This window comes from Chaetodon trifascialis, chromosome 17 (assembly GCF_039877785.1).
Source record: "Chaetodon trifascialis isolate fChaTrf1 chromosome 17, fChaTrf1.hap1, whole genome shotgun sequence".
Lineage (NCBI taxonomy): Eukaryota > Metazoa > Chordata > Actinopteri > Chaetodontiformes > Chaetodontidae > Chaetodon > Chaetodon trifascialis.
In genome coordinates, this window is record NC_092072.1 from 8,773,932 (window position 1) to 8,801,140 (window position 27,209).

Sequence of the window (27,209 nt, forward strand, 5' to 3'; positions counted from 1 at the left end):
CGTTGAGTGCATGCATCCCTAAAATAACAAAGAAGAAACTGATCACGTTCCGCTTGCTTTTTGGCTGACCTCGTGTCTACCAGGAGGACTGTGCTGTACAAAATGTATGGCTGATGGGCGGCCTCAGCGTCCTCACGTCTGTCCCAACCACACCACAACCTGTCTGTCTGCTGTGCGCCAGTCAAGGACGACATGAGGTAATTTAGCTCTCCAAGTTCGTATTTGCAAAGTTTTGGTGCCAGTGACATCATTTTTGTGACTAAACGACTCTCGTCATGTCTCACTTCCATCAGATGATATTCTGCCAGATCTGCTGTGAGCCTTTCCACAGTTTCTGTCTCTCACCGGAGGAGCGTCCCATGAAGGAGAACAAGGAGAACTGGTGCTGCAGGCGCTGCAAATTTTGTCACGTGTGTGGTCGTCGAAGCAAGAGCACGAAGGTATGCAACCCAGCACCCATAAAATGTCTCCTAAATGTCCCTGCACTTGCAGTGTTGTACAACCAGTCCATTTGTGCCTTAAGAGAGAGATGAGATACTGAGATCATATAGGAATGCTTTTATATTAACATATTTATTCATTTGAGATAGGGATGACATAACCAATAATCAATGTATTTGTTTTTTTCTGTCCAGCCTGTGTTGCAGTGCAGGAGATGTCAAACCTCCTACCACCCTGCCTGCTTGGGACCAACTTACCCTAAACCTATGAACTGCAGCATACCTTGGGTAATTGCTTTAAAAGCCTGAAAATACATAGGAATCACCTTGCTTTGTCTCAGGGGTATCAAAAGTAAAAAACATTGTCAAGGGCCTCATATGCTTGTCATTTTGTCATTTTGTGACGTGTGTGTGTGTGTGTGTGTGTGTGTGTGTGTGTGTGTGTGTGTGTGTGTGTGTGTGTGTGTGTGTGTGTGTGTGTGTGTGTGTGTGTGTGTGTGTGTGTGTGTGTGTGTGTGTGTGTGTGTGTGTGTGTGTGTGTGTGTGTGTGTGTGTGTGTGTGTGTGTGTGTGTGTAGGTGTGCATGACCTGCATTCGGTGTAAAAGCTGTGGTGTGACTCCTGGAAAGACCTGGGACTTGGCCTGGAACCATGAGCAGGATCTCTGTCCTGACTGCACTGTTCTCCACAACAAAGGTAAGACCTCTCAGACTCAGAAATTAACCAAACATGTCCAGTGTTGCTTTGAGGGATGACCTGGGTGTTCATAGTTCATATGTGTGGCACTAGAATGGATGACATACACTGATACATGATCTGTGTTTGCATCAGGTAATTTCTGCACCATCTGCCACAAGTGCTATGAGGACAAGAAGCAACACGCACAGATGATACAGTGTTCAGAGTGCAGCCACTGGATTCATTACACATGTGAAGGACTTTCAGGTAACACTTTTCATTCATAAATTGAATTTCAAAGGAATCCAGAGTCATCATTACAGTCAAAGGGGGGTAGATTCAGTTAAATTAAGGCTCTGAATGAAGATGTTTGGCTATTGCATTTAAAAGGATGCATATAAATAAACGCTTACAGACCTACTTTTAATAAATTACAATACTAGTTATACGTGTAGAACATGCACACATAGTAAATATGTACATAGTATTACAGATCTACAGTAAATCAACACTAAAATCCTCTGTTTTCTATCCTCTGTCGTTACAGATGAACTGTTTGGTTTGCTGTCAAACCAACAAGAAGAAGTGTTTTTCACCTGCCAAGCCTGCAGCCAGAACACAAGTGAACCCAGTAGCTTGAGTGAAGAGCTGCAGAGCAGACTGGTTGCTGGACTGGAGGAGGTGCTCACTGATCTCCTCTGCAACTCTGCCACGCAGCACCTCCTTATCTGTAAAGCGGTAAGAGCTACCCAAGAGTTCTGCTCTGAAGCAGTGTGTTTGACTTCAACAGTGATAAACAAAACAGAAATATAGTAACTTGTGCTGTTAAGCTTTTTTTCCCTTAAAATTATCCTGTTATGTTTTATTTTAAATCTCGTTCACCAGGTCGCTGAATTTCTCCTCTTATTTTAACTGCTGTGTTTCAGTGTCAGGAAACAAACAACACGCACTCTGTCAGGCATCAGCAAGCAGTCTGTGATCTACAAGCCATGAAGAAGAAGTTTAAAGGGGGCAGCTACACCTCAATAGTGAGTAACTAACTGTCACCATATTCAGCTGAGAGAAATGATTGAAAATATGAAACTGTTATGTCAACAATCAACAATTAGACGTTCTGTCTTTGAGGCTCTTTTCTTGTTATGAAACCTGCTCACTTTTTTTTTTTCTCTCTCTATTCTTGCGCTCACAGAAAGCTTTCCATGCAGATGTCGCCTCTGTGATGAAGAAGTGTCTGAAGGAGGAGGAGCTTCTTCCTGAGGATCAGAGACCGACCAGCCAGGCCAGAGCACACTATGTCAAAGTGAGCCTCCCGGACTTATTCCCCTCAGTTTCTGTTTTCATGGTAACTTCCTCTGGTTTGACCGGATGGGGTGTGGAGCTGAGACACTAGACAAATAAACTATAAAAAGACTGGTTGAGTAACATATTCTCAAAAAATAGTTTAAGAAGACACTGTCCACAGTTTGCCTTTGCACTTACTGAAATTTGTTTTTTCTCACAGCTGATTGAGCGCGTGTTCAGTTGGTTTCCTGCCAGCCATCTGAAAAAGTGGAACTCCTCTGAGGAATTTCCAAGGTCTGTTTATTATAAGTACATGTTGTCAAACATTATTCCCTCCATTCACATTCAGGATTCCCTCACAATGTATATTTGAGCTTTATGTCATAAGATAAGTGTTTAGTCATAACTTCTAGAGAATGAAAGTGTCACTCGTGACTCTTAAGAAGCTGGACGTTTGTCTCAAATGTCTTCTCTGGCCTTCCCCTCTTGACCTTCACTCTGTAGCAGCATGCTCCCTGAGGCGGTCCTGCCACCATCTAAGGAGCACAGCTATGCACAGTGGCTGGAAAGGACATACCAGCCCAAGGAGTCCAGGGGCCCACAGGCAGGGAAAACTGACTCTCTGCTATCCTCCGTCACTACACAGCAGTCTGGTGTATCCCGCAGCTTCCCTCTGTATTCACGCGGTATGTAAACTATTCTAACCTGTTCTGTATCATGTAAGCGAAGGAATGTGAGAAGTTAGAGCCTTCGGACGTACAGCTGCTGTTCATTTCTGGTAGGGAAGGATCAGGTTTTGTATTATTTAGTCTATATTAAACTGGTGAAGGCTATCTAAACACTAGTGTTAGAAAAATAAGCATGTCAATCGAAGAAATATCTTTATTTTCGCATTTGTAAGAGTCAAGCCGATAATCATTGGTTATCGTCAAACATCATATGCCATATCGGCATTATATTTTCCTTCTGTGGTTTTAAATGTTTATGTTCATTTGATCCTCTTTCATCCTCGCAGGTGTAATTAGTGATTTGCAAACTCCCAAGACGGAAGATGCAAGGCAGTGCGCCCTGTGCCAACGTTATGGAGACTCTGCTCCCTGTGTGAGTTCAGCTGTCTGACTGTGTTCTTACTGCAAAGATTAGTCAACCGATAGTTTCAGCTCCACTCGCTGCATTTTACATAATAAGTCAAATACTGAAATAAAGAAACAGGATTGTGATTGCAATGACTGAACATTATGACTGTTCTGGTTTGACATTTCTTCACAGTATAAAGATGACGAGTCACTCCTGCTGGTTGAGTGATATGAATCTTTTGTTTTCATCCTACAGGATGCAGGGCGGCTGTTGTACTTGGGGCAGAATGAGTGGGCACACGTTAACTGCTGCCTCTGGTCTGCAGAGGTGTATGAGGAGAATGGTGCTCTTTTGCAAGTGCACAGTGCTGTCTCAAGAGGGCGCCACCTGGTAAGCTGTGATCAGAAAATAAATTAAATGGTGGTCATGTAGCTACGTTTGTCATTCTCCCTCTTAGTGATGCAGCCTTTGTTAAAAAAGCTAATTAACATGTTTTTGACCTTCATTCTCCAGCGCTGCGATCGTTGTGGGCAGTCAGGAGCCACTGTGGGCTGCTGTCTTGCAACCTGCCAGAGTAATTTCCACTTCATGTGTGCTCGTGCGCAGAACTGTGTGTTTCAGCAGGACAGGAAGATATACTGCTGCAGACACAGGGATCTTGTCAGTGCAAAGGTATGGACACAATTTTCCTCTCTGTTATAAATGTAAATTCTTTCAGTTTACCCACACACACCTCACACCTGCAGATTTCCTCTACATTTTATTGATGTATGATTTCTCGCACCCTTCCAGATGGTGTCTGGAAAAGGGTTTGAAGTCCCGCGGCGGGTATATGTGGACTTTGAGGGGATCAATCTCAGAAGAAAGTTCCTCACAGGTCTCGAGCCAGAATCCATAAACATGACCATAGGTAAGAATATCTAGACGTTGTCTGTTGCTGGTTTGAGCCACTTGACTCTTGTACAGGGATGAAATACTACTGCTATATCTCACACTGCTTTGAGTGTGCTGAAACCAATGATCTCTCCTTTCACACTTTTCCAGGCTCTCTGCAGATTCAGAAACTTGGTGTGTTGTCAGAGCTGTCGTCAAATGGGCGGATGCTGTATCCTGTCGGCTATCAGTAAGTGATCATTGTCATTCTACAGCTGGTGGGCTTACTGAGGTAATTTGACTGATTAAACACACATTTGGAGTGTAGCTCTCATAAATTTTGCCTAGCAGAATCACCAGTAAATTCTCCTTAGGTATATTTTTGACTGAGTGTTGAAATACTCTGTAGGACATCACTCATCCTTTGGTGACTTTGGTGCTGACTGTAAAGAATGAATGAATAAATGAATGACTTTGGGTATTACCCCTCTTTTTTATTTTTGTGAATGCATTCTTCTGCCCTTCCTTCTCCAGATGTTCTCGGTTGTACTGGAGCACTGTGGACCCTCGCAGACGCTGCAAGTACACCTGTAAAGTGACAGAAGTGAGCACACCTCTCCCCGGTGAGGAACAAGATCCACGATGGGACCAAGAAGAGAATCACACCATAGTCCACAGTCCCAGCCACCACAGAGGTCTGAAGGAATTTTTTTATGTTCTGTTTCTGTTTTTTTTTTTAGCACTCACAGAAATGTTTTTGCTAAAAAAAAATACAGAGCTGACATGTAACCTTAAAAAAAGTACCAAGCCCATAAAATAATTATGCTAAATTGTCTTTGTTTGACACTTTTTCTTTGCCAGATATGGAGTCTCCAGATCGCTTAAGCTCCTCATCCGGTCCAATCAAGTCCACTACCCCATCACCCAACTCTAAACAGCATAACTTCTCTGGATCCAAAAGTCCTGGTTACACACAGACTAGGAGACCTGCAGGAGGATCATCACGACCTCTTCCATCTCCAGGTAAATAGTTAAAGATGAAAGATGTCATTACTGTATTATTGAAGTAGATCCTTTAAATTAGCATTATTGCCTCTTCTTCACTTTTTGTTATTTGATGCTTTCAGGGACTGCTCCTCCCAAATCGCATCACGTTCTTACATTGAGGGACCTGGAGGACACCCGTCGGCCTCGCAGGCTCTCATCAAGAAGCCGCTGCAGTTCCTCGCCAACAGACAGCGACCCGTCTGTACCGATGACCCTCCGCTCTGGCGGCACCGTCCACTCCAGATGTGCCCTGTTCGGCTCCCCTCCGAGATCGTCAAACGTGGGGCCAGCTTCGTCTCCTCTGTCACGACAGAACTCCACATCGCCAGTGTGGAGCTCCCCTCCTAGATCCAACTCCAGTATCTCTGCAGGGCTGTCACCTCGGCAAGGAGCCATCACTCACTCCCCCAGAGGGAGGCAAAACTTTAAAATCACCACTCCAGTTTCTGCAGAGGTTCCCCAAGACTTCCTAGCATCGTCTGAGGCAGAAGATGCAGCAGTGGCCACGACCAATGGGATCTCGCTAGCCCCTGATAACCTGGAAGAGGAAGTGGCCCACCTGATGGCCCAGGAGCTGCCTTACACTGTGTTTGACACTGATACGGAGGTCGCAGTGGCATCCATGCTGAATGCGAAGATTGAATTTGACGAGGCTCTGCTCACTGAAAACGTGACACTTCACTGCGGAGCACAAGGCGGGAGAGGAGATGTGGAAGGTGTACAGGATGTGGAAATGCAGGAAGATACTCATGAGAATGACTCTGAAGATGAAGACTCAAGCCATTACTTTAAATTTTCACGCACGGTGGTGTGTGATGCAGCCAGCAGCTTGGACGCCTCAGGTCAGCTCCCTTCAGCGCAGTCGATCTCACAGTTGGATGGAGCGGACGGTGGGTCAGAGAGTGATGAAAGCGAGGTGGCTGACGATAAGGCTCAGGACACAGAAGTAGAAGAGGGAGAGGTTAAGATTCACACTAACCATAATACACCTACTAAACAACTGACGGTTGCTCTTAAGAGGCTGGAGTCTATCTACACTGTATCAAAGTCAGTGGTTGAACAAGGAACAGCTGAGCCAGAGTTTCAAGAATATTCTCAACCATCTGACGTTCTTCAATCAGGTTATGCAAACGATGACATGTCAGTTCGGGAGGAAGAGGTCCCAATGAGCTCAGGAACACCAACATCTCAAAATGATGTCTTTTTGGATTCAACTACAGGCCACTTTGTTTCTGCTGACGATGGCGCAGTAATGTACCCAAATAACAATGAAGCTGACGATAAAGATGACAGTAGCTCATCGGCAGACTCAGTTGGAGGCTTTAAAGATGACCTGAAAGACCCTGATTATTCTCCAGAGCATAAAACCAAAAAGTCTCCCACAGCACAGATGAAAACCATCATTGTGAAGACAAAACGTCCGGCATCTAACCTCAAACGCTTGTCGCCAAAAACGTGTCTTCCACAACAGAACAAACTCAAAATGCTGCTGACGCCTCGACCTAAACCGTCTCTAAATAATGCATCAGTGTCCCCTGCTGCCGCCACTTTTTGTGCAGTTCCACGCACAGTCACCTCCCCCATTGTGATCAGTAGTTTTAATGCCTTGCCTATTCAACCTGGCGCCACACGGGGCAGACCTGTCGCCATCCGCTTGGACAACTCGAGGCCAGGAAGTCAGCCGCCAGCTGTGATTCAGAATCAAGCCGCAGCCACAAGCTCACCCCCAGCTGCGACTCCTGGCCATCAAGTCCTGCTGGTCAACCGTCAAGGTCAGATTCTGATCAAAGACCCGAGAACAAACACTTATCAGTCACTCAGTACAAATTCTCCAGCATACAATAAAATCAGCCAAATTGCCAAGATTCTCCACAGTGGTAATGCCTTGCAGCGCTCAGTCCCTCGCATCCTAATAAAGCCTAGTACCAGCCCGTCTGCCACAAATGTCCCACCCACTGGTAACCACACAACAACATCCGAGAAAAAAATCATTATCAGAGTGGTGCCTGTGAAAAACAGTGGGACTCCAGGGCCCACAACTCCTGTCAGTGTGCAGAGTGTACCTGAAGCAGCTTTCTCCAGCATTAAACAAAGCACAGCTCAGGCTATTATTGACAAAGCCATGGCTACACACCGCGACGCGCCAAAGACAGAACCCATCATCCTCACTAACACTCGAAAGCCAAAGGCCAGGCATCGAAGACCGTCCCAGTTTCAGGATGCAGAGGACTCAGATCAGTCACCAGCTGCACGGTCAGAGCCCCCCAGTGGTCTACTCAGTGAACCAGATTTCAACGTGCAACCAACACCTGCTTCATCGCATCAGCAGGTGACGGCCAACAGAGTGTCATCGCTGTCTGAAAGGCCCTCCAGGAAGAAATCCAAGATGGACTTCTTGAGGGATCCTGGGGAAGAGCTGGGTGACGTCAATGAAGCCATCCTCCTCAGTAACACTCGAAGGCCAAAAGCCAGACATCGAAGGCCGTCCCAATTTCTGGATGCAGGGGACTCGGATCAGTCACCAGCTGCACACGCACAGCCCCCCAGTGGTTTACTCAATGAACCACATTACAACCTGCAACCAACACCTGCTTCATCACGCCACAAAGTCAGGGTCAAGAGAGTGTCTTCAGTTTCTGAAAGGCCCTCCAGGAAGAAATCAAAGACGGACTTCTTGAGGGATCCCTCAAATGAACTTGATGACGTTCATGACGCCAGGTATTCACTGATTTGATCTCTAGTTTTTTCACTGCAATGTACAAGAGACTATACTACTATAAAAACTACTAAATTACAGGTGCACATGTGGTTGCTACTATTATTAGAGCTACAGCTATTGGATATTTTGAATTTGCTGCATAATAATACTTTATCTTGTGACTCTTTTGTAAATCTTTAACCTCCAATAAATTAAAAACTTAGCAGGGCTGCCTATCGATATGTACTGTTGTAGAATGCCAGTATAAGCCTCTTATACAGTATGTACACAACCCCTTTCGAGGATGCCCCTTTCATATCCAATCATGATACTATCACTTGTTTTCTTCCAACAGACCAAGTGGTGTGAGAATGAAAGCTCCAACAATGAAGGACATTCTTGATATGGACCAGGAGAGGATGCTCGATAAGCCTGAGCAGTTGAGGATTACTGCTCCACCGCTTCCTACAGCCTCCAGGTTAGTTCATCCTAAATGAACCCTCATTCAGAGCCTTAATTCTGTTATACAGTAACAGAGGCAAATAGTTTGCCAACTGAAATCCATGTTTGAGGGGTAGAAATGCAAGACAACTTATTTTAAAAGAAAACTTCTTCACATTAGAACATTTTAAAGCAGCATTTTTGTCAACTAATTTAGCTCAAAGTGGTACTGGTATCACCTGCCAAACATCTGACTGAGAACATCACATTCTCAACTCGAGCATGCCTGTCAATTATTCAAATGTGTTGCTTAATTTTTCCTCAAAGCTGTTGTAGTACTCATCAGTTTTACTGTTTGTCCGTTCTGCTCAGATATCCTCAGGTCGAGAGTTCACCTCCAAATGCACAAATCAACAGTCACATTCTGGGTAAATCACACATGTGGGTCAGCGCTCGCCACGGAGACCTCTCTGAATGGGGCCCTTATTCAGGTTTGTAACTACACTTCATGTGTTTATTTATTTTAAATGTCCATTTGTTGTCACCAACGCTCGCCCTTTGCACGGTGAGATGAAATTTTGTTCTTGAATTTGCCCGACTCATTTAATTCTACAGGTTTTAGCTCAGAAGAAGATGCACCTGCACCCAAACACAGAAAGAGGACATACATGAACCAGCCTCATCTACGGTTTGAAATCACCAGCGATGATGGCTTCAGTGTTAAGGCCAACAGCATAGAGGGTAAGAGCTGCTTGTTGACTGTACTTGTTTTTAATCTGGTTTTAACTGTACTGTTTGTTTTTTAATCTCAGTTAAGGAGCTGTGCATGTGGCAAACACACATCGTCTCCTCAACGCCATCCTCTCTCTTTTCTCCCTCAGTTGCCTGGCGTGCCGTGATTGACGGTGTCCTCGAAGCTCGCGCGGGCTTCCATCTGAAGCAGCTGCCTCTGGGCGGGATGAGCGGTCCGCGGATGCTCGGCGTCGTCCACGACGCTGTCATCTTCCTGCTAGAGCAACTGCAGGGGGCCGCAAACTGCAAACGCCACCGCTTCCGCTTCCACCGCTGTGATGACATCGAGGAAGAGCTTCCCCTCAATCCTAGTGGCTGCGCTCGTTCTGAAGTCTACACACGGTACAGACGACCTTTTGTCACGACTGTTTACAAATGTTGATTTAAATTTTTCTTCTGTTTCTTGTCTGGAATTTAAACACACCTCACATCAGTTGTATTCTCTTTCCCTCATTAGGAAAGCAACTTTTGATATGTTCAACTTCCTGGCATCATCGCACAGAGAGCTCCCTGACATTACAGGTCCCTTTGATGAAGAGGAGGATGAATTCCCACTGAAATCTTCCAGGTAAGGGGGTTAAAACTGTGCCACCTGGTTGACCCTAACCTTAAAAGTGTAAGCACTGCACACCACAACAGAAATTTACAGCTGCTAAAAGCAGCTAATTTAGCAGATGACTTCTCCATGTTGACGCCACCTTTTCTATGTCTGACAGACGAGCAACCAGCAGTGAGCTTCCTATGGCAATGAGATTCAGACACCTGGAAAAAATCTCAAAAGAAGCAGTAGGAGTTTACAGGTAATGGCAACAAAAAAAAAAAAAAGAACAATGGTCAAAAAATCATTTGTAAAGGCTGAAATATATTGAACTGTCTCCTGTTCTGTTATCCTCTCAGATCTGAAATTCATGGTCGGGGCCTTTTCTGCAAAAGGAACATAGAGGCTGGGGAGATGGTGATCGAGTACGCCGGCACCGTCATTCGTTCTGTCCTAACGGATAAGCGGGAGAAATATTACGACAGCAAGGTTGGTACACATAATACACACTGCAGTACTTAAAAATCATCGTTACAACGACAGTCAGTCAGTTTCGGCCTCATTGTTTTGTATATTCATTCCTGCTGATGGATTTTTTGAGCAAAACATTGAGCAAGTAGTTAGGTGAATTCACTCACTCAATTCAAAGCACCACTAGATGGCGCTCTGAGGCCAAAAAGTGAACTGTGCACAGCCAGTCTTGCAGAGGAATATGAAGTGTGCTGCTTATTGCCTGCCTCTCTTTCTCCTCTGTGAGAAATACTATAAATACATGTTACAGAAAAAAATACTGGCCACAGATCGTAATTTAGGATTTGATTCCATGAAAGTCCTTCGTATTATAATTTTAAGATGTATTGGAAATGTGAAAATAATGTCTGTCTGTTGTTTAATTGCTCTCCATCAGGGCATCGGCTGTTACATGTTCCGCATCGACGACTTCGACGTGGTGGATGCGACGATGCAAGGCAACGCGGCTCGTTTCATCAACCACTCCTGCGAGCCGAACTGCTACTCTCGTGTCATCAACGTGGACGGCCGCAAGCACATCGTCATCTTTGCCCTGAGGAAGATCTACCGAGGCGAGGAACTGACCTACGACTACAAGTTCCCCATCGAGGATGAGAACAATAAGCTGCACTGCAACTGCGGGGCGAGGCGCTGCCGTCACTTCCTGAATTAGTACAACACACACACATACACAAACACCACGTACCAATAGCCATCTTATTTAATGCATTTGAAATCAGAAAGTGGACTTTTATGAACTGATGAAGGCGGCTGTTGTGACGTAGCCATAAGAGTGAGGCGGCTGATATGCACAGATCTGATCTACTGAACACTGTTGGAAGCTTAATTTATAGACTGATTGAGGACAACATGCGTCTGTTCATTTGTGTCCTATGAACGGCTGTTAACAGTCACATTAGAGCCATACGTCAACGCTTGGGATGAATACCATTAATGGGATTTCAGGATTTCCCGTCTGTTAGGAAGCGCAGTTCAATGAAACTGCGTACATTTTTGGTTTTGTGTACCGTTTAACCATCTCAAACAACACATCCTTTCAGTTGTTGAATTTGTCGCCAGTAGCCTCTGCTGGAACTTGGGGCTAGACAGCCAGGAGGCCATTATCACCAGCTACAAACGGTGCAATCTAAAATATCCTGATAAGAGTTGTTACTGTGTAAAGGGGCTCTATTATTATGCGGGCGGCGAGTGTCTGTAAATACAAGGTCGCAGGGAAGGATGAGGAGAACTTATTCAGCACCTTACTTTGAGATGACCTTCTCTGGCAGCACTGATGTCGCCGCAGACAGGACAAATTTTACTTCAGAGCAGAATAAGCACATTTGACTCAAGGCACCTTGTGTACATTTTAGTGCAGCTACATTTTAATTTTACTCTGGAAACAACAAGTCTTCTGAGCAGGGACTCCTACGTTTTAGGTGCTGGTGACATTTACCCCAAAACACAGTTCGCCATAGTCACCCAATAGTCATCTTTTTCCTCTCATTCATCAGTTTTTATTTGTGACAGCTGAGATGCTGTGATCTAAATGCTTTTATCCTGCTATTACAGTCTGTTCTTTATTTGTTCACAATTGTGCTGTTTGTGTATTTAAAGGTCTGTGAGGGAGAGTTTCCTCGATGCAGGGTTCAACACGAACAGTGATCTTGCTCTGCACAGTCCCTTATAAACCTTTTTGTATTTTTGTATATTTGAACAATAAATGTATATTCAACATGCTGATGGAAATAAATGTGTTTGAGCTTTTAACTTCTATTTGTAAGTGAAGGCTGACTCATAGAACCGGAGCTAATGCTAAGTAGTGATCCTAAGTTAATCTCTCCTTTTCCAGCTGTTTTGCACCCTCTTCTGTTTTTGTTTTTTTTTTGTCTGTCACAGGTGTACTACCTCAGTGGTGTTATGAAGCAAGTTTAATCACACAACTTATTTGAAGAAACAGAATTGCTTCATCATTTCCTCATAATTGAGTCTTTCTAATAATTACACCTTGATAGTATGAAAACAAATAACACAGATACTATAAAAAACTGACTCGCTGTTATGCCTGCAATTATTTTGTAAGGACAGGTGGCCGCCATGTTTTGTGCTTGTTTTCTCCCGCGTGTAACCACACCCTGCTAATTGACGTAGACAGGACGCTCAAGTTTAGGCTGATGGCTGAATGCTGCGGGTGTTCATTTTGTGTTTTGGGATTAATAATTGAATTTGAAACTCAAAGCTTTGTTACTTTTATTGGCTCGCTTTGGATCTTTGTCTGTACATAGTTGTATAAAGAATTTCTAAACCTGTTAAATATTTTTTTACCACTTTTTTTTAATTTATGTTCAATAAAACTTTGAAATGTTCTCACTTTGCTTTGTGCTTGCCCTGTGTGTTTCAACATCACATGTGATTCTTAACAGAACATTTATAAGTGTCCATGCAATACAATCAAAGAAACCACCACGATGCAGGAATTCCATATATGTACACGCACTCAGACACACACACACACAAGTGTCAGGCTGGGCTGCAGAAAAGGATGAAACCAGGGGATCAGGACCCCTATGACAGGTGGTGAGATTCATTTAAAGGGTCATGAAATACTTAGTGGGGTGTGAAATAAGAAATGATTAAGAGTAATTACTTTTTTCTTTTTTTTTACTAATCTGTATTTTTCTTCTCTGGAATACTGTAACCATTTTCCTCAGGGCTCAAAAATTACTGAATTAAAAACTGTCTGAGACAGGGAAAGTACTTCATCTGCTTAGAAATAGAAGACAAAATCTATGATGGGGATCACAAGTAAACACTGGTTTTTATTAAGGAGTTGCATGCAGTCAACAACTTAAAGGTTGAGTGTGTGGGATTTAGGGGCATCTTTTGGCAGAAATGTGATATAATCATGCATATAATCACTTGAAAATAAGAATAGATGTGTTTTTGCTACCTTAGAATGAGCTCCACCTTGTTCCTACAGTAGCCCAGAATGGACAAACCAAACTCTGGCTGAAGAGAGCTCCTTTCCCATTTCTCCCAACCACTGTGAGGTAAGATTTGGGGTACTAAGGCAGTTGCAATCTGCAACCTCACCACTAGATTACGCTAAATCCTACACTCTGGACCTTTAACGATGCTTACAATGATCACACAGAGCACTCATTTCCAACCTTTTTGACTTCTGACCTTTGACAGCCAAGTAATGCCTACTTATGACCCTTCACCCTAAGTTGCATGTCGCTGAGGGGTCCTGAACCCTGGGTTGGGAAACCTTACAGTTTTGAAACTTATCAGCGTTTCTATGGATTATTGAGAAACCTCTTGAATGTTCCTGCTGAGTTGAGACCAGTGACACCTGCAAACCGTGAACTGCTATCAGGCATATCGATAGTTACAGTAAGTTACTGTACAAATATTCACACTGTAGGACATGTGACATCTGTTCCACTACACATCGCCATCTAAAACTAGACTGATCCTCTACTGGATACATGTCAATAAAACAGAATCCATCCTGACAAACATAGAAAAGTGTGTCTGCCTGATTTCAAAAAGCTTGACTTCCAATCCATATTTGCACCTCTGCACATTAGACCATACTGGTTTGAAATTACATAATTATTGATCACAAAACTGTCAAATGAAGATTACGGTTCAACCAAAATTCCCTTGAGTGAGTTTTATCCCCAAGTTCTGACATCACTCAAGGTCCTGCTGTTGCCTTCAGCCATATGGCTCTCTCCTAGAACAGGGTTTTGTTTTTACCTTCCTGACCTTGAGAAATCTGGGACCATAAAGGCCAGTACAGATGTATATAAAGAGTTACAGTGTGGACTCATACATTCAGAGGAACGTCGCCATGAAGGCCCTGGTATTCCTGGCTTTGCTTGGAGCAGCATGTAAGAGACTGAATGATATGTTTATCTCCTGTTATGATAAATAACTTCAGGGTCTTATGCACTTGTCTATTTGTTTTATCTAAAGCACTGATTTAGTACTCTTGGTTTTCTACATGTCATATCATGCCTCATGTGCTGTTTCAGTTGCTGCAGCTGAGGATGATAAGATTGTTGGCGGGTATGAGTGTCCCAGACACTCTGTTCCCTACCAGGTGTCTCTGAACGCTGGATACCACTTCTGTGGTGGATCCCTGATCTCCAGCCAGTGGGTGGTCTCTGCTGCTCACTGCTACAAGTCGTAAGTACAGGAAGTCACATTCTGAAAGGCCGCTTTGGTCAAAACGTCCATCACATCCAACTACTGATGTGTTTGACTGAAAGGCACATGGAATTTCATGAGTATTGATTCCAAGAAGAGTAAAAGTAAAAAAAAAAAAAAAAAAACAGTAAAAAGCATAAGAGTTTGGCAACATTTTGCCAATATATTCCAATATTATTTTACTGGATGTCAATATTTTCTTGGTCTCAGATCTGACAGGATGCTGGATGTAACCATTGCAGTTAATATTGCAAGCAATATTTCTTTAAGCCGACTGAAATCATTCTGATATTCTAATTCTAATATAAATTCGAACATTTCCCCATTGAACCAAAGATCGAGACCTTACATCATCCATCTCAACCCAGTTGAAAAATCCTCCCAGCTGGACCAGTTAAGTTTTGTCTGACTGAGGCATTACACAAGGCATTTTCATTCTCTTTGGGCTTTTATTTAAATTATTAGTGGACTATCAAGGTTCATGTAAACACAGCTAATGTCAGTTTAACTGTAACTGCTATTGGAACTTACCAGAAACAATCAGCTGCATCCATTTAATGCAAGCAGAAACACACATACAACAGTAGCTTACAGTCCCTCAATAGGTGCACACTATTAAACAAGAAGCTACTGAAGGCCAATGAGGAGTTACACTATCTTCCTATTAACAAATTAAAAAGTTTAAACTTTAATACATGAGAAATAAAACGCACCCTTGGTCAGTTTAACACGCATTAGGCTACAGCTTTATTTGGTGGCTAATGTTAGCAAACTTTAACTAGCTAACTATGTAGCTAGCTTGTTAGCTAATGCGTCGGAATGACATCACTGAGCGTTGAGCTAGGTCAATAACAAGCCGTGTAGCTCCATCAGCATAATTGTATTTTGTTGCCTCGTCTTCAAATAAAGACAGTTAATACAGAAATATATTTTAATAAAACAGACTTTTAAATGATCTTAACTTTCACGCCTCCATCAGCCGTCTCCAGGTCCGTCTTGGTGAGCACAACATCGCTGTGAATGAAGGCACCGAGCAGTGGATCGATGCCGCCAAGCTGATCAGACACCCGCAGTACAACAGCTACAACCTGGACAACGACATCATGCTGATCAAACTGAGCCGCCCCGCCACCCTCAACAGCTACGTCCAGACCGTGGCCCTGCCCTCCCGTTGCCCCGCGGCCGACGAGAACTGCCTGGTGTCCGGGTGGGGCAACACGTCCGCCAACGGCAGTAAGTTGGTTGTGAGAGAGAAAGATTCGGACAAGAGAGATTACACCAGACTCAGTCTAATAACCATCAGAGTTAAACTTTGTCTAATGTGTGAAAAGAATGCAAAAGTAGTGTATGTGAAATCCAAAGAGGGATACTCAACATGATCAGTCTCTATCTACCTAAATATCTGGTAATGCTGTAGTATACAAAATTAAAAGAGGTGGATAGTGTGACACCAGACACCTGTTGGGTACAGGTGCAGCACAAATGCTTAAATGGGCAATTTTACGCATGGAGTTCTGTTTACTCATCACCATGAGCAGTTCTCTGCCAGCAGCTTTATAATGCACTTTGACTTGATTGAGGCCAGTGTTGGGCATGTTTTGCAATCATGCAGTCAGTGCGACATGCAGCTCTAGAGCTCATGATTTAGAGCTCCAGCAAATGAAAGCTGAAACAAATGGTTTTATTTATTGACATTGCTGTGATTCTTCTATTGAATGCCCCCAGGAATTGTCAGTGTCCAAATAACGTAGTTGTATTACTTCTTTTGTTCAACCAGTGGTTCCAAACCAACATGTGTTACATCAAAACAGTCCGATTATCATTAGCATAACAGGACTCAGTTTTACATTGAGAAACCAGTTCATCAACTCATCACTGCATTATGCAAACCACATTACTTCCATGTTATATGAAGTAAATGTTGTATTTGTATAGTGCAGTAACAGAAACTTGCCTTCCTGCTCCCCAGACAACTATCCTGACAGGCTGCAGTGCCTGAGGCAGCCCATCATCGATGACAGGATCTGCAGGAACGCCTACCCCCACCTCTTCACCGCAAACATGATTTGTTCCGGATTCATGCATGGAGGTGCCAGCAGCTGCCAAGTGAGTTGGACTAAACCACTGCGAACACACAGGGAGTCAGGCGGTACATGAGTGTCCGTCTCCTCTAGCAGTACAAAGAGGCTGAGATCCAGGGGTGTTGACAAGCATCCAAAAGTACACAGTATAGCTCTTATTTCTCACTGAGCATTGAGTGTGCTTACATGCAAATGTTACATATACCAACTCTAATACCCTTTAATTAAAAACAGAGGCTTATATTTTCGCCACTGCCACTGCTGTGTCTGTATCATTGACTGCAGGAAGATGATGAAACACTGCTGCAAGAGACACATGTTCACCCTCTGAGCCTTTCCTCTTCTAGTGTTTGGTCTAGGGTCTGGTAAAACCACAGTGGAAGGATGCTGAATGTGTAAGGCTATAATTATTAAACAGTACATTGATATAAAATAGTAGATAATTCTATTTTCCTGAGTAATGGGCTCTGAATCCCCAGCTCACAACCACCTACACCAGCCATTCATTATGTAGCAAATATCTGTTAACACAGTAGTTTAATCATAACAGGCGGGTGATATCAGTATATCTCTGAGTTGGGTCAGGCGATATGATGATATAGACCAGGATGCAATAAAAATGTGTCATCCATCTGAGCTTTTTCCAAATCGTTCACCTTCACTCTGTGACGTCACTGTTAGGTGGCTAAACCTGCAACAAAGCACTCTTCTGACAACGCCCAAAGGTGAAAGAGGCTGGAAAGTACCAGCCAGACGGTGCAGCAAAAGCACTGCTTTTCAGCCTGGTGTTAAGTTACTCTTTAATACAAACATTTGCAGAGAGGTTTGGCTTTTACCTATTGTTCTGAGTTGTAGTGCTCACCACAATGACAGAACGTACTGCGTGTTCACTATGACCTTCAGAGTAACATTCTTCTTCTTCTGCTTGTACTTGCAGGGAGACTCTGGTGGTCCTCTGGTGTGTAATGGTCAGCTGCAGGGAGTCGTCTCCTGGGGTTATGACTGCGCCATGCCGGGACATCCCAGTGTCTATGCCCGTGTGTGCCGCTACAACAGCTGGATCAGCACCGTCATGAGAAACAACTAAACACACATGGTCACCCATACGTCCATGTGCAAGCTGACATTACTGCGCCATACTCAGTGCTCATACTCAGTTTATTTGGAACAGCCTATGTATCACTGTATCATTCACATACATCATAAATAACATGTTTAGGCATAATATTCAGTACCCAACAGAAAAGAATTGGATAAATGAATAAAAATATACATTAGCATCCATTGCATTTGTTTTGTTCTCCGCATCGAGTTTCACAGTTGTTGGCAAAACAATATTAACGTGCTCTTGCTTGGTAATACTGTAATCTCAGAGCTCCTGAGTCCATTCTGTGGTTTGCTGTCACAAGGCCGCTGCTGTCTTGAGATTCAACATGAAAACAAAAAACAACCCTGAAACTGTGGCAAAGCATCCACGTGTAATATTTAACTTATACTTACTGTGCTATAGACACATGCATCTCTATGAAATGGCCGTTGTACTCAGTTACTGCGGGCACTGGAGTGATATGGGAGACAAGCAAACTTGAGTAAATAAGCAGGAAGGCATTTCTGCATTTCACTCGTCTGGAATCTTTGCATGCATTCCTCAGATGGCGCTTTGTAAACTTCGCTGTTTCTTGTTTGCTGAGGCAACCTATACATACAAAGGAAAAGACAGAGAGAGCAGAGGGGATAGTTGTGCAGCCATATCAAACAGGGAAGCATGTGCACCATTCATAAAATGATTCAGGGATGGCGTGTCAATAAATACAGGTACTAGAAAACATACATTACAGCATAGTTGTAATCATTGTAAATACAGTAAAACTGACAGAGAACACAAGAGGGAGCAGCTCTTATGCCTCATGCATAAATGCTATATGTGATGCCGGGATTCAAAGTTCAATAACCTACCTGACCAGCAATCCTATCCAGATCTCTCTGGCCCTGAGGGGTAAGTCTCCGTCCACTGTAAGCACATGTTTTAAAAAAAACCCACATCTATCACTTATTCAAATCACAACATAGACATAAACGCAGTGTCACTCTCGCTTTCTCACCCGTTTGGGTCCTTCTCCACCATCTTGAGGCCCTCCAGAGCCTGAAGGACTTTCCTCGCCACATTCCTGGAGCCCACGCTGAAGTGGGCAGGGCATACGCCGTTCCTCTGACGCCCTCCGTAGACCTTGATCATGGAGCCCACGCCAACCCCCCCTCGCAGGTACAGGTGACGAGCTGTGGATGCTGGTGGGACGTAGAAAAAGCACACAGTATATGTTGCAATATATCCTTGCTTAATCATTTGAAATGCTCCAAAGACATGAAAGCAAACATTCCAGCTTATCAAATGTGTGACATTTTTCTCTGTAGACCCTTATGCTATTGTTACCGTCAGTATGCCTGAGTTGATAACACACACAGCAGCTGAGAGGGGATTATGTGCATATGCTTTCATTCTATATATTGTACCGGTTTTGGAAAACCTACTGATGATAGGACTGATCAATATTACACAAGTGTTGTGTGTATGTTCATATATCACATGGATTCCTAAAAAGGGGTTCAGAGACCAGCACCAATCGTTTGTATGGGAAACACTCCCAGTGTAACCGACCTGCTCTGGTGTAAAACCAGTTGTCATCACAGGGAGCCAGCTCCTTATGCCTGGCAAGCTTCACGGTGTCAACCCACTCTGGGACTTTCAGTTTGCCAGACCTGAAAAATCAATCATCAGTTAATGTGACTGACTGAACTGTATCCTCAAACAAAGCAAAAAATGGGATTCATTCAACACATATGTATTCTGTAAGGTGTAAGAAGAAAGAAGCGTATGTGGCCACTGTGGTGTCACCCGTTGGTTTGTGGACTGCTGTTCTCAAACCTTGAGTTTGGTATTTTGGCCACTGCCATTTTTTTTGGAGACAGAACTGACCATATTTGTACGACAGGGTGGACCTTGAGAGGAGCTAGGAGTGGATCTGACTCTACATGAGCAACCTGACTGCACCTGGCTCCTGGCTACGTCATGCAAAGTCTCTGCTAACAAAGTTACCTTCCATCATTTTTGGTAAACTTTATAGTTAAGTGTTAATCTCAGTAGCTACGCCTCTATCCTGTTTGACAGGTCACCGTGGTAGCAAAATGTCAATCACAAGTCATGGACATCAGAGTTTTATTGCAGCGAATGTCAATTAAATGCTTGGACTCTAGAGCTGAAGTGGGCATTTTCAAGAAATGACAGAGCCATACCAACGTGAACCTTATTGCTCACTAACTGGCTCAATTAATGTTAGTGTGGAAGCCATTAATTGTCACTTAGGAGTTACATTAATATTCAACTTTGGCCAATTAGTGATATTTCAGTAAGTACAAGATCACACACAGGTGAGGCTAACTTGAAGAGTTTATAATGTCTAATAATTCATTTTTATTGCTAAGCTATTATTGTTAATATTATGGTCAAACATACCCTGCATGGATCAAAGTATGTGGACACCTGAATTTTCAACTCATATTTGGTAGTTGAACATGTAAAAGCAAAACCATGGACTTGCCAAAAAAAAAGTATGTAGACAGGAGAGTCAACACACTTTTGTCTGTATAGTGTAGTCATATCATAATCAAACACCTTCGCAGGCCTTCTCACCCTGCTAGTTGGTGGGTCACATGATGACATTATACCTCAGTATGAAACCATGTCAATTATTAGCTATATCGAAACTCCTGTAAAGATAATAAGATGTAACAATGTAAAGCTTATCCCAGCTGAACTGCATAAATATCTCTCTGGCTACTACCTCTTCATTCTCTGTGGAGTGTGAAGACATCACTCAAGGCCTCATCTGGAGGCACGCATAATGTGCACTCTGTGGGAAAAAATGGAGACAGTAAAATCGATCTATCGTATAATTTAAAAGACTTTTTTTCTATTATTTCTTAAACAGTCTGACTCCCATCACCAAGGCTTTTAAAGCTTCAAATCATGTGCTGAAGCACTCACAGGTCTCCAGGACTCTGTCACCCGGAAAACACAAAGCATTACTTAGCACAAGGCCGAATGCTATGTGTAATTACTTTTACATGGATTATTACGCCACCCTGTTCATTGTGCAAAGGGCTGGTTAATATCACCTGCACAGCGAAACAAAGGACGGTTTGAGTTTCACTCTACAGCCACAGATAAAAGGACGACTCAAAATCATTACCCACCATGTTACGGTTAGCTGTGGCTACATTAGCTGTAGCTAACATATAGCGTACCCTCCTTACGCTTTTAGCCGAGTGCATTTAAAAGTTTGATTCACAGGCATGAATGCAGCGACAGAGAATGGCAGCTTTAAAACCTGGCTTCAATGATCAGAAGGCGATTGTGGTAATTTCTCTGTTCTAAATATCACTCCACTTCAGCGGACACTGTGAATTCACCTCTTACAAATATATTGCCCATATCCTGAATACGAATGACCATCGTGGTTGACGTCGGCCGTCTTGTCTGCAGCACTGTTCCCAGGTGTCTGTGACATTTAGGAGGCTCTGAAGGAAGGAGTTTCAGTTCCACCTCAACATCCCTGCTGATTCCCAAGCTGTTACTGTGATTTCTCACATATACCGCAGCCCACATACAATATTTATACCCACATTTGCTATGGCACGTCTTTAATCCCTTCACACTGCTATCTGCAGACCCAAGATGCTTTGCACATCACCCAGTTCCATTTGTCTTCCACTTGTCTAATCAATTTGTTTGTGACTATTTTGGTTCAATACATTTTATAGATACTATTTATGTTGGTACATATAGTAATTTGTACCTTTGATTTTTGTTTTGTCATGCTTCACTTTAAGTAGATACTCAAAATGTCCCTCTGCTATGCATCTATACTTTTATTTTTGCTGCTGTGACATTCAACCTGTGTTACATACATCTAAAACAGGCCCAGGCCTGCATGATCTTAGCCACAGGAATAAGAGCATCACTCCCAGTGATACATCGAAGAGAATGACACCCTTAAAAAAAAACAGAGCTATCGGCATTAAAATGTAACTAAAACTAATTAAATGAATAAATAAGTACCTGTCCCTACCCTAAACCCCTCCTCCAAACAGCAACTGTCCAATCATAGCTTGGTAACTGTAACCACGCATTGGCAGGCCTGTCAAGCTTTGCATTTCTCTACATGTTGGTGCGATGTGCGTGCAGAGAGAGTTTGGAGGGTGGCATCTTTTCTGTAGTCTTTGGAAAACCTAAAACACAAGAGCAAATGTGTGAGGAATGGATTCAACTTATTCTTTATCTGTAGGCTGAAAATGTTAGCATGTCTGGCTAACTACCATGCTACACAATGGTAACCAAGTGTTATGCCTTTTTAGCATTATATCATGCACACAGCCATCACGAACACATTTCACATCCTTTTACAGCATTCTTATTTAGAAATGAGTCACATGGAGTGAGTCGACTGGAGACAAAGTTTGCAAGCGAGAGTCATCATTTTCGCTGACAAAATCCACGGTCATCAGCTAGAAATGAAAAACCTGATTTTGTTTGCTTCTGTGAGGAATCACAGACCCAGTGTTTCAAAAATAATTGATTTCGATGGTAAATCTGCCACCATTATCACTGTAACCTCCATAAGTGCAGTGCCAGAATGGAGAGCTTGACAGGTATGCAACAGTGACTAAGGAGGGCGGGGATTAGCGATGGGTCAATTATGAAATAAATGATCACATGAATAAATACATACAAAGCAAATACCATAACCATTGCACTGTCAAATATTCCACTACAATGTTAATGACTATTCTCATTGTTGTTATGAAATGCTACATCTCGCTGCTGTTTTTCACTTCATTTCTCAAAAACACTTTTTCACTTATTCAAATTATTAAAAATGCAAAAAATTATTCATATAATGGCCTTACACCTCTCTCTCTCTCTCTCTCTCTCTCCCTCTCTCTCATCAGATTTTCTGTGTTATCTATGTTTATTATAGTGGCTCTACAATGAGCCACTATAAGTTTTTTTAATAAATAAAACATTGTTGACATTGTTTTATTTAATGGTCTCTTGTTATGAATGAGGAAATTACTAATTATAAGTATTTTAAATAAATAAAAACGCAGTATGTAAGTATTTTCTCATTACATTACGGTCAATTCTTATTTTTGAGCCCTTGACCTTCATTTACACGCCATCAGTCCGTGTGATTGACAGGTGGATGTCAGCCAGTCATGCAGTGCTTTGAGCTTTTACTTACTTTTTGAGGAAAGCTGACAGAGCCCTGACAAACTCCTGCTGGTTGACGTCTTTCACCGTGACACTGGGCATCTAAAAGGCAAATTGGACACAAGGGTGAGCTTAAAATTAAATTACAAATACCTCACAGAGTGGCTTTAGGAGCCAAGATGCATCGCACGCGGCAGCCGTTGCGACGGCTGGAACTCTGACATTTTTTGCTAACGTTGGTTAGCTTCTAGCTAGCTAAAATAACTGAAAGGTTTGTTATTAACTGATAGCAGACAATATGTAACACCCCTGGTAGTTACCCATACATACAGCTCTCATATTATCCAGCAATGGCAAATATCTTACTTTTAATATACCATACAAAGACAGCAGACAGGTGGTCAGGTTTGGGAAGGTGTTTAGCCCCAGTTTAGCCGATGGTTGCTAATGCGGCGAGGCAGTTCAAGGGAGGATGCTAAGGGGGGGGGGGGGGGGGGGGGGGGGGCTGCCCTCATTTGGAAAGGCTGATACCGTAGCCTGAATTAACCTCACCAGCAGCTTCAAATTCTTCCTCAACTCAGCCTTTAAACCAGTGTAACTCAAACACCAACGCTAATATTCTCTGTGTTTATTTTAATAACAGCGTGCCTCATCCGTGTAGCACATTGATGCTTAAAGAATGCTGAAAAAGGAGCTTTGTCACGGTGATGAGGCTGGCTGTGAGCTATTCCCGGCGGATCCCAGCAGAGGGCAGTGTTGGGGCACCTTTTTCACATCTCTGGCCCATTTCTCTGTTTCATCAGACCCAAAGGCTTTTCAAGAGGTGTACTGCAGTCAGCAGGCGAGGGAAAAGCACCAATGCAGAGTTAGAAACACTATTTGTTTATTTATTTATTTATTTTACCAGACAAGAGCATTTGCTGCCTGCAACATGTTGCTCTTATTTGTCTTTAATATGCTGAAGCATTTCCTCTTTTGAGGCTGATGCAGCTGATCTGTAAAAATGTGCTTATGGCCTAAAAAGAAATCCAGAAGTTACTGTCGATTATGATACATTTCAAAGCATGACCGTGAGATTTTCATTTGATATAATTGCTCTCTGTTGTCATCAGTACCTGCTGCAATGGTATGTATAATATTTCATCTTTTAGATTCGAGGCATCATCCAGACCTCTGCCAGGGTGATTGCTGCCCTTGGAAAACAAAGCTTGTACATACGTTTAATGTGTAAAACTCTCATTCCCGACACAAATGTAGTTATGTCTAAGGACATTTCAGTCAAAGCTTCAAACCAAGGTGACCAAAGCATCTCTCTTGCAATTGAGGGACTCCAACAATCTGCTTTTTGTACAACGTCATTTTGTGAATTTCCCTTGGGGATGAATAAAGTATCTATCTATCTATCTATCTATCTATCTATCTATCTATCTATCTATCTATCTATCTATCTATCTATCTATTATTCATCATGTACAAATAATGGCAAATGCCAGTCACAAGATAAGTAAGGCCAAGGTTTTCTTACTTATTCTGACAGGTAGCAAATGAATCTCCAGTGCAGTCATTCTATAGTGATGTGAAACCAGCTGATAATTAAATGAAAAAAACAATTATCTCCAAATACAATCTGAGCCAAGTCTCTGTGCATGTCAAGTCTGCACTGAAGTTTCAAATGAAGGTGACAGGAAGTTGTGTTTAGACCTGAAATTAGTCAATTAATTGATTAGTCAGTTGACAGAAAGTACAATCCATTCACTGTGTAAGTCATGTAATTTTCTTTTCTTTTCTTTCTTTCTTTTTTTTTTTTACCAAAGATTCACTTGTAACAGCTCGACGTGAGGATTTGCAGCTTTTCCCTGTCTCATTCCATTGTAAGTTGAATGCCTTTGGGTTTTTGCTCATCATTTCAAAAACATAAGCAGATTGAGGGCATCACTTTTTGGCTCTGGGAGCTTGAGATAAGATTCTTTCATTATTTGTGAAATATGTATTTTGACTGAATGATTAATCAAGAAAATAATAGTGGGATTAATTAATAATGAACAACCAATCATTCCTGGCAGCACTAATTATATTGTATACTGTCTCCAAAGCGTTGCTTAGTTTCTAGCAGTTTGTTAAATAGTAGTTTGACGCTATAAACTGCTGAGAAAACAAAACGCCATTTCAATTACTTCTTTCCTTGACCCCAAAAAGTCATGTATTTCTTTTCTGCTATGTAGGCTAACATCATATGTGGATTACCACCAGCATGTAGTGTGAAATACTGCATCTAAAGCCAAGGTAGATGAATGTGTGTTTACAAATGTGCAGACATGTTCATATGCACACACACACACACACACACACACACACACACACACACGCATACACACACACACACACACACACACACACAGAGCAGCCCTGTGCTCTCTGTGTCTGCCCGTCTAAGCTTCTTCCCCTCCCCCCCAACATCTCTCTCCCCTTTTTTGTCCCCCTCGCCCTCTCCTTTTCCCTCCCGCTCACTCTCTCCTGCCTGCTAGCACTATTTCAAGCTTCTGCCTAGGAGAGAGAGAGAGAGAGAGAGGCAGAGACACACAGATGCGCAGTTAGAGAGAGAGAGAGGGGGAGAGAGAGAGAGAGAGAGGGGAGGGGAAAGCAGACAGGATTTAGAGTTCAAGTGCACGTGCAGAAAATAGGCTGAATAGAGGAGAGTCAGAGCAGAAAGGAAAGCAGGAAAAGGAACGGCAGGGGCGGAGGACAAAGCACACAGTAGCTCTTTCTCTTCTTCTTTCTTCCTCTCTGTTTTCTTCTCACTGAAAGAGAAGGTATTAGCCTCAGAACAGAGGGGTGAAAAAAAGAAAAGCACAAAATTCAAATACAGGGAGCATAAAAAGAAAAAAAAATGTATTCCTATTCCTACCCCCTCCTCTTTCCTCTCCCCACCGACACACTCCTCCTCTATCCCTCCCTCTTGGATATTTCTCCATGAACCCCCAGTCTTTCTCTCTCTCTCGCTCTCCCTCTCCTCGCTGGCTCTCCTTTCTCTCCCCTCCCACCTCTTCACACACACACACACACACACACACACACACACACACACACACACACACACACACTCACACACACACACACATGCACACACACCCCGGAGTCCTTCCCACTCCTTCCCCTCACGCGCGCTTACTATCCACTTTCACTGGAGACCGACTGCAACGAGCTCGTTCTTTTTTTCCCGTCTTCTTCTTTTGCTTGCCAGTCTTTGCTTTTGGTTATGCCCTCATGTGTGGAGGCACCATCATGCAGACGCTTTACCCCTACTATGCGTGGCGCCCCTGAAAAATGCAGGCCGTGGATTGTCCCTGCGTTAGACTGAATGCCAGAGACTGCTCGTCCTTTACTGAACAGTTTTTTTCTATTCTTCTGCAGTATTTTTTTTTGTCTTGAACTCGACTTCTGCTTAGAAACCCTGAAAATCTAAACTGTATTCTGAAGCGGGAGCTTAGGGTTGAAGAAAAGAGTGTCCGATGAATGGACACATGAAGGGGACAGAGGCAAAGAATGAGGGGAAAATGGAGAGCATGGTCTGCGGTAGAAAGCAAGAAAGACAGCGAAAGAGAGAGAGAGAGAGAGAGAGAGAGAGAGGTAGGAGAAAGAGTACCGGCACTGGCAAGAAAAACAGGAGGGGGAAGAGAGGAGAAGGGGGACCAGTAGGGGATAGACTTAGGAAGGAGGGACGGCTGGATAGGAATTGGCAAAAATCGCGGGAAAAAGGAGAAAAACCAGAACTCCAGAATAAGAAGAAACTGGACTTGTCTCCAAACTCAGCCTCACACTCTCTGGCCGCCTTTGATTTTTGTTTTTTGACATGATTTTTCATCACCTCTCTGGTCACCCTCTCATTCATCTGTGAGTATACTGTACGTACACGTCCTTTTCCTTTCCCACACATGCATCCTCTCTGCCTTTCCTTTTTTCTTTAAAGCATTCTCCTCTCCCCCACCTTTGCCTTCACTTCATTTTTCAACTCTCCTCTTTTTTCCCTCTTGTTTGAAAAATGTGTTCCCTAGGTTGCTAATCCCCCCATCCTGTTCGTCTATCCCATCTCGCGCTCCACCTCTCTCCCTCTTTCACTGTCGTTCTCCCTTTCCTCCTTCAGCTCCTCTTTATTGTGGGTTATCGCTGCTCTCTTTGCCTCTCCTTGAAGGATTACCTCTGCTCACATTTAGATGAGGGCTTTGGAAAGGGATCACTGAGTGCATCCAGTTTTAGGGGGCCCATGCATG

At 43.1% G+C, this 27,209-nt stretch overlaps 3 protein-coding genes across 7 annotated transcripts in view; 2 read left to right on the forward strand and 1 right to left on the reverse strand.

Moving 5' to 3' along the window:
• kmt2ba (lysine (K)-specific methyltransferase 2Ba) overlaps positions 1-27,209 on the forward strand; it is an 86,452-nt gene that overhangs the window by 14,593 nt on the left and 44,650 nt on the right. For 2 of the 4 annotated variants that reach the window (XM_070984130.1, XM_070984134.1), the window contains exons 11-31: positions 84-197; positions 294-440; positions 636-728; positions 1,018-1,135; positions 1,271-1,384; positions 1,665-1,855; positions 2,044-2,145; positions 2,307-2,417; positions 2,619-2,692; positions 2,903-3,084; positions 3,414-3,499; positions 3,731-3,865; positions 3,989-4,147; positions 4,268-4,385; positions 4,520-4,598; positions 4,883-5,043; positions 5,210-5,371; positions 5,476-8,113; positions 8,449-8,571; positions 8,907-9,025; positions 9,150-9,275. In XM_070984130.1, coding sequence (XP_070840231.1) covers positions 84-197; positions 294-440; positions 636-728; positions 1,018-1,135; positions 1,271-1,384; positions 1,665-1,855; positions 2,044-2,145; positions 2,307-2,417; positions 2,619-2,692; positions 2,903-3,084; positions 3,414-3,499; positions 3,731-3,865; positions 3,989-4,147; positions 4,268-4,385; positions 4,520-4,598; positions 4,883-5,043; positions 5,210-5,371; positions 5,476-8,113; positions 8,449-8,571; positions 8,907-9,025; positions 9,150-9,275 — 5,152 coding nt within the window. Of the gene's footprint in view, positions 1-83; positions 198-293; positions 441-635; positions 729-1,017; positions 1,136-1,270; positions 1,385-1,664; positions 1,856-2,043; positions 2,146-2,306; positions 2,418-2,618; positions 2,693-2,902; positions 3,085-3,413; positions 3,500-3,730; positions 3,866-3,988; positions 4,148-4,267; positions 4,386-4,519; positions 4,599-4,882; positions 5,044-5,209; positions 5,372-5,475; positions 8,114-8,448; positions 8,572-8,906; positions 9,026-9,149; positions 9,276-9,415; positions 9,669-9,783; positions 9,895-10,042; positions 10,127-10,223; positions 10,354-10,771; positions 12,750-27,209 lie in introns of those variants that run through there. The other 2 variants (XM_070984133.1, XM_070984131.1) reach the window with 2 other exon arrangements.
• LOC139345511 (trypsin-3-like) lies at positions 14,234-17,760 on the forward strand. Of its 2 annotated transcripts, none has more exons than XM_070984139.1 (5): positions 14,234-14,273; positions 14,418-14,571; positions 15,572-15,829; positions 16,578-16,698; positions 17,611-17,760. In XM_070984139.1, the coding sequence occupies exons 1-5, from the start codon at positions 14,234-14,236 to the stop codon at positions 17,758-17,760; spliced, it is 723 nt and encodes a 240-aa protein (XP_070840240.1). The 2 variants fall into 2 exon arrangements, with proteins under 2 accessions (XP_070840240.1, XP_070840239.1); XM_070984138.1 differs by having other exon boundaries at positions 15,572-15,825; positions 16,562-16,698.
• Positions 17,813-23,434, reverse strand: LOC139345770 (small ribosomal subunit protein eS19). Its single transcript, XM_070984583.1, has 6 exons — positions 23,308-23,434; positions 22,973-23,043; positions 19,330-19,430; positions 18,776-18,959; positions 18,630-18,684; positions 17,813-18,369 (listed from the first exon to the last, which is right to left on the reverse strand). The coding sequence occupies exons 2-6, from the start codon at positions 23,041-23,043 to the stop codon at positions 18,322-18,324; spliced, it is 459 nt and encodes a 152-aa protein (XP_070840684.1). The 5' UTR covers positions 23,308-23,434; the 3' UTR covers positions 17,813-18,321.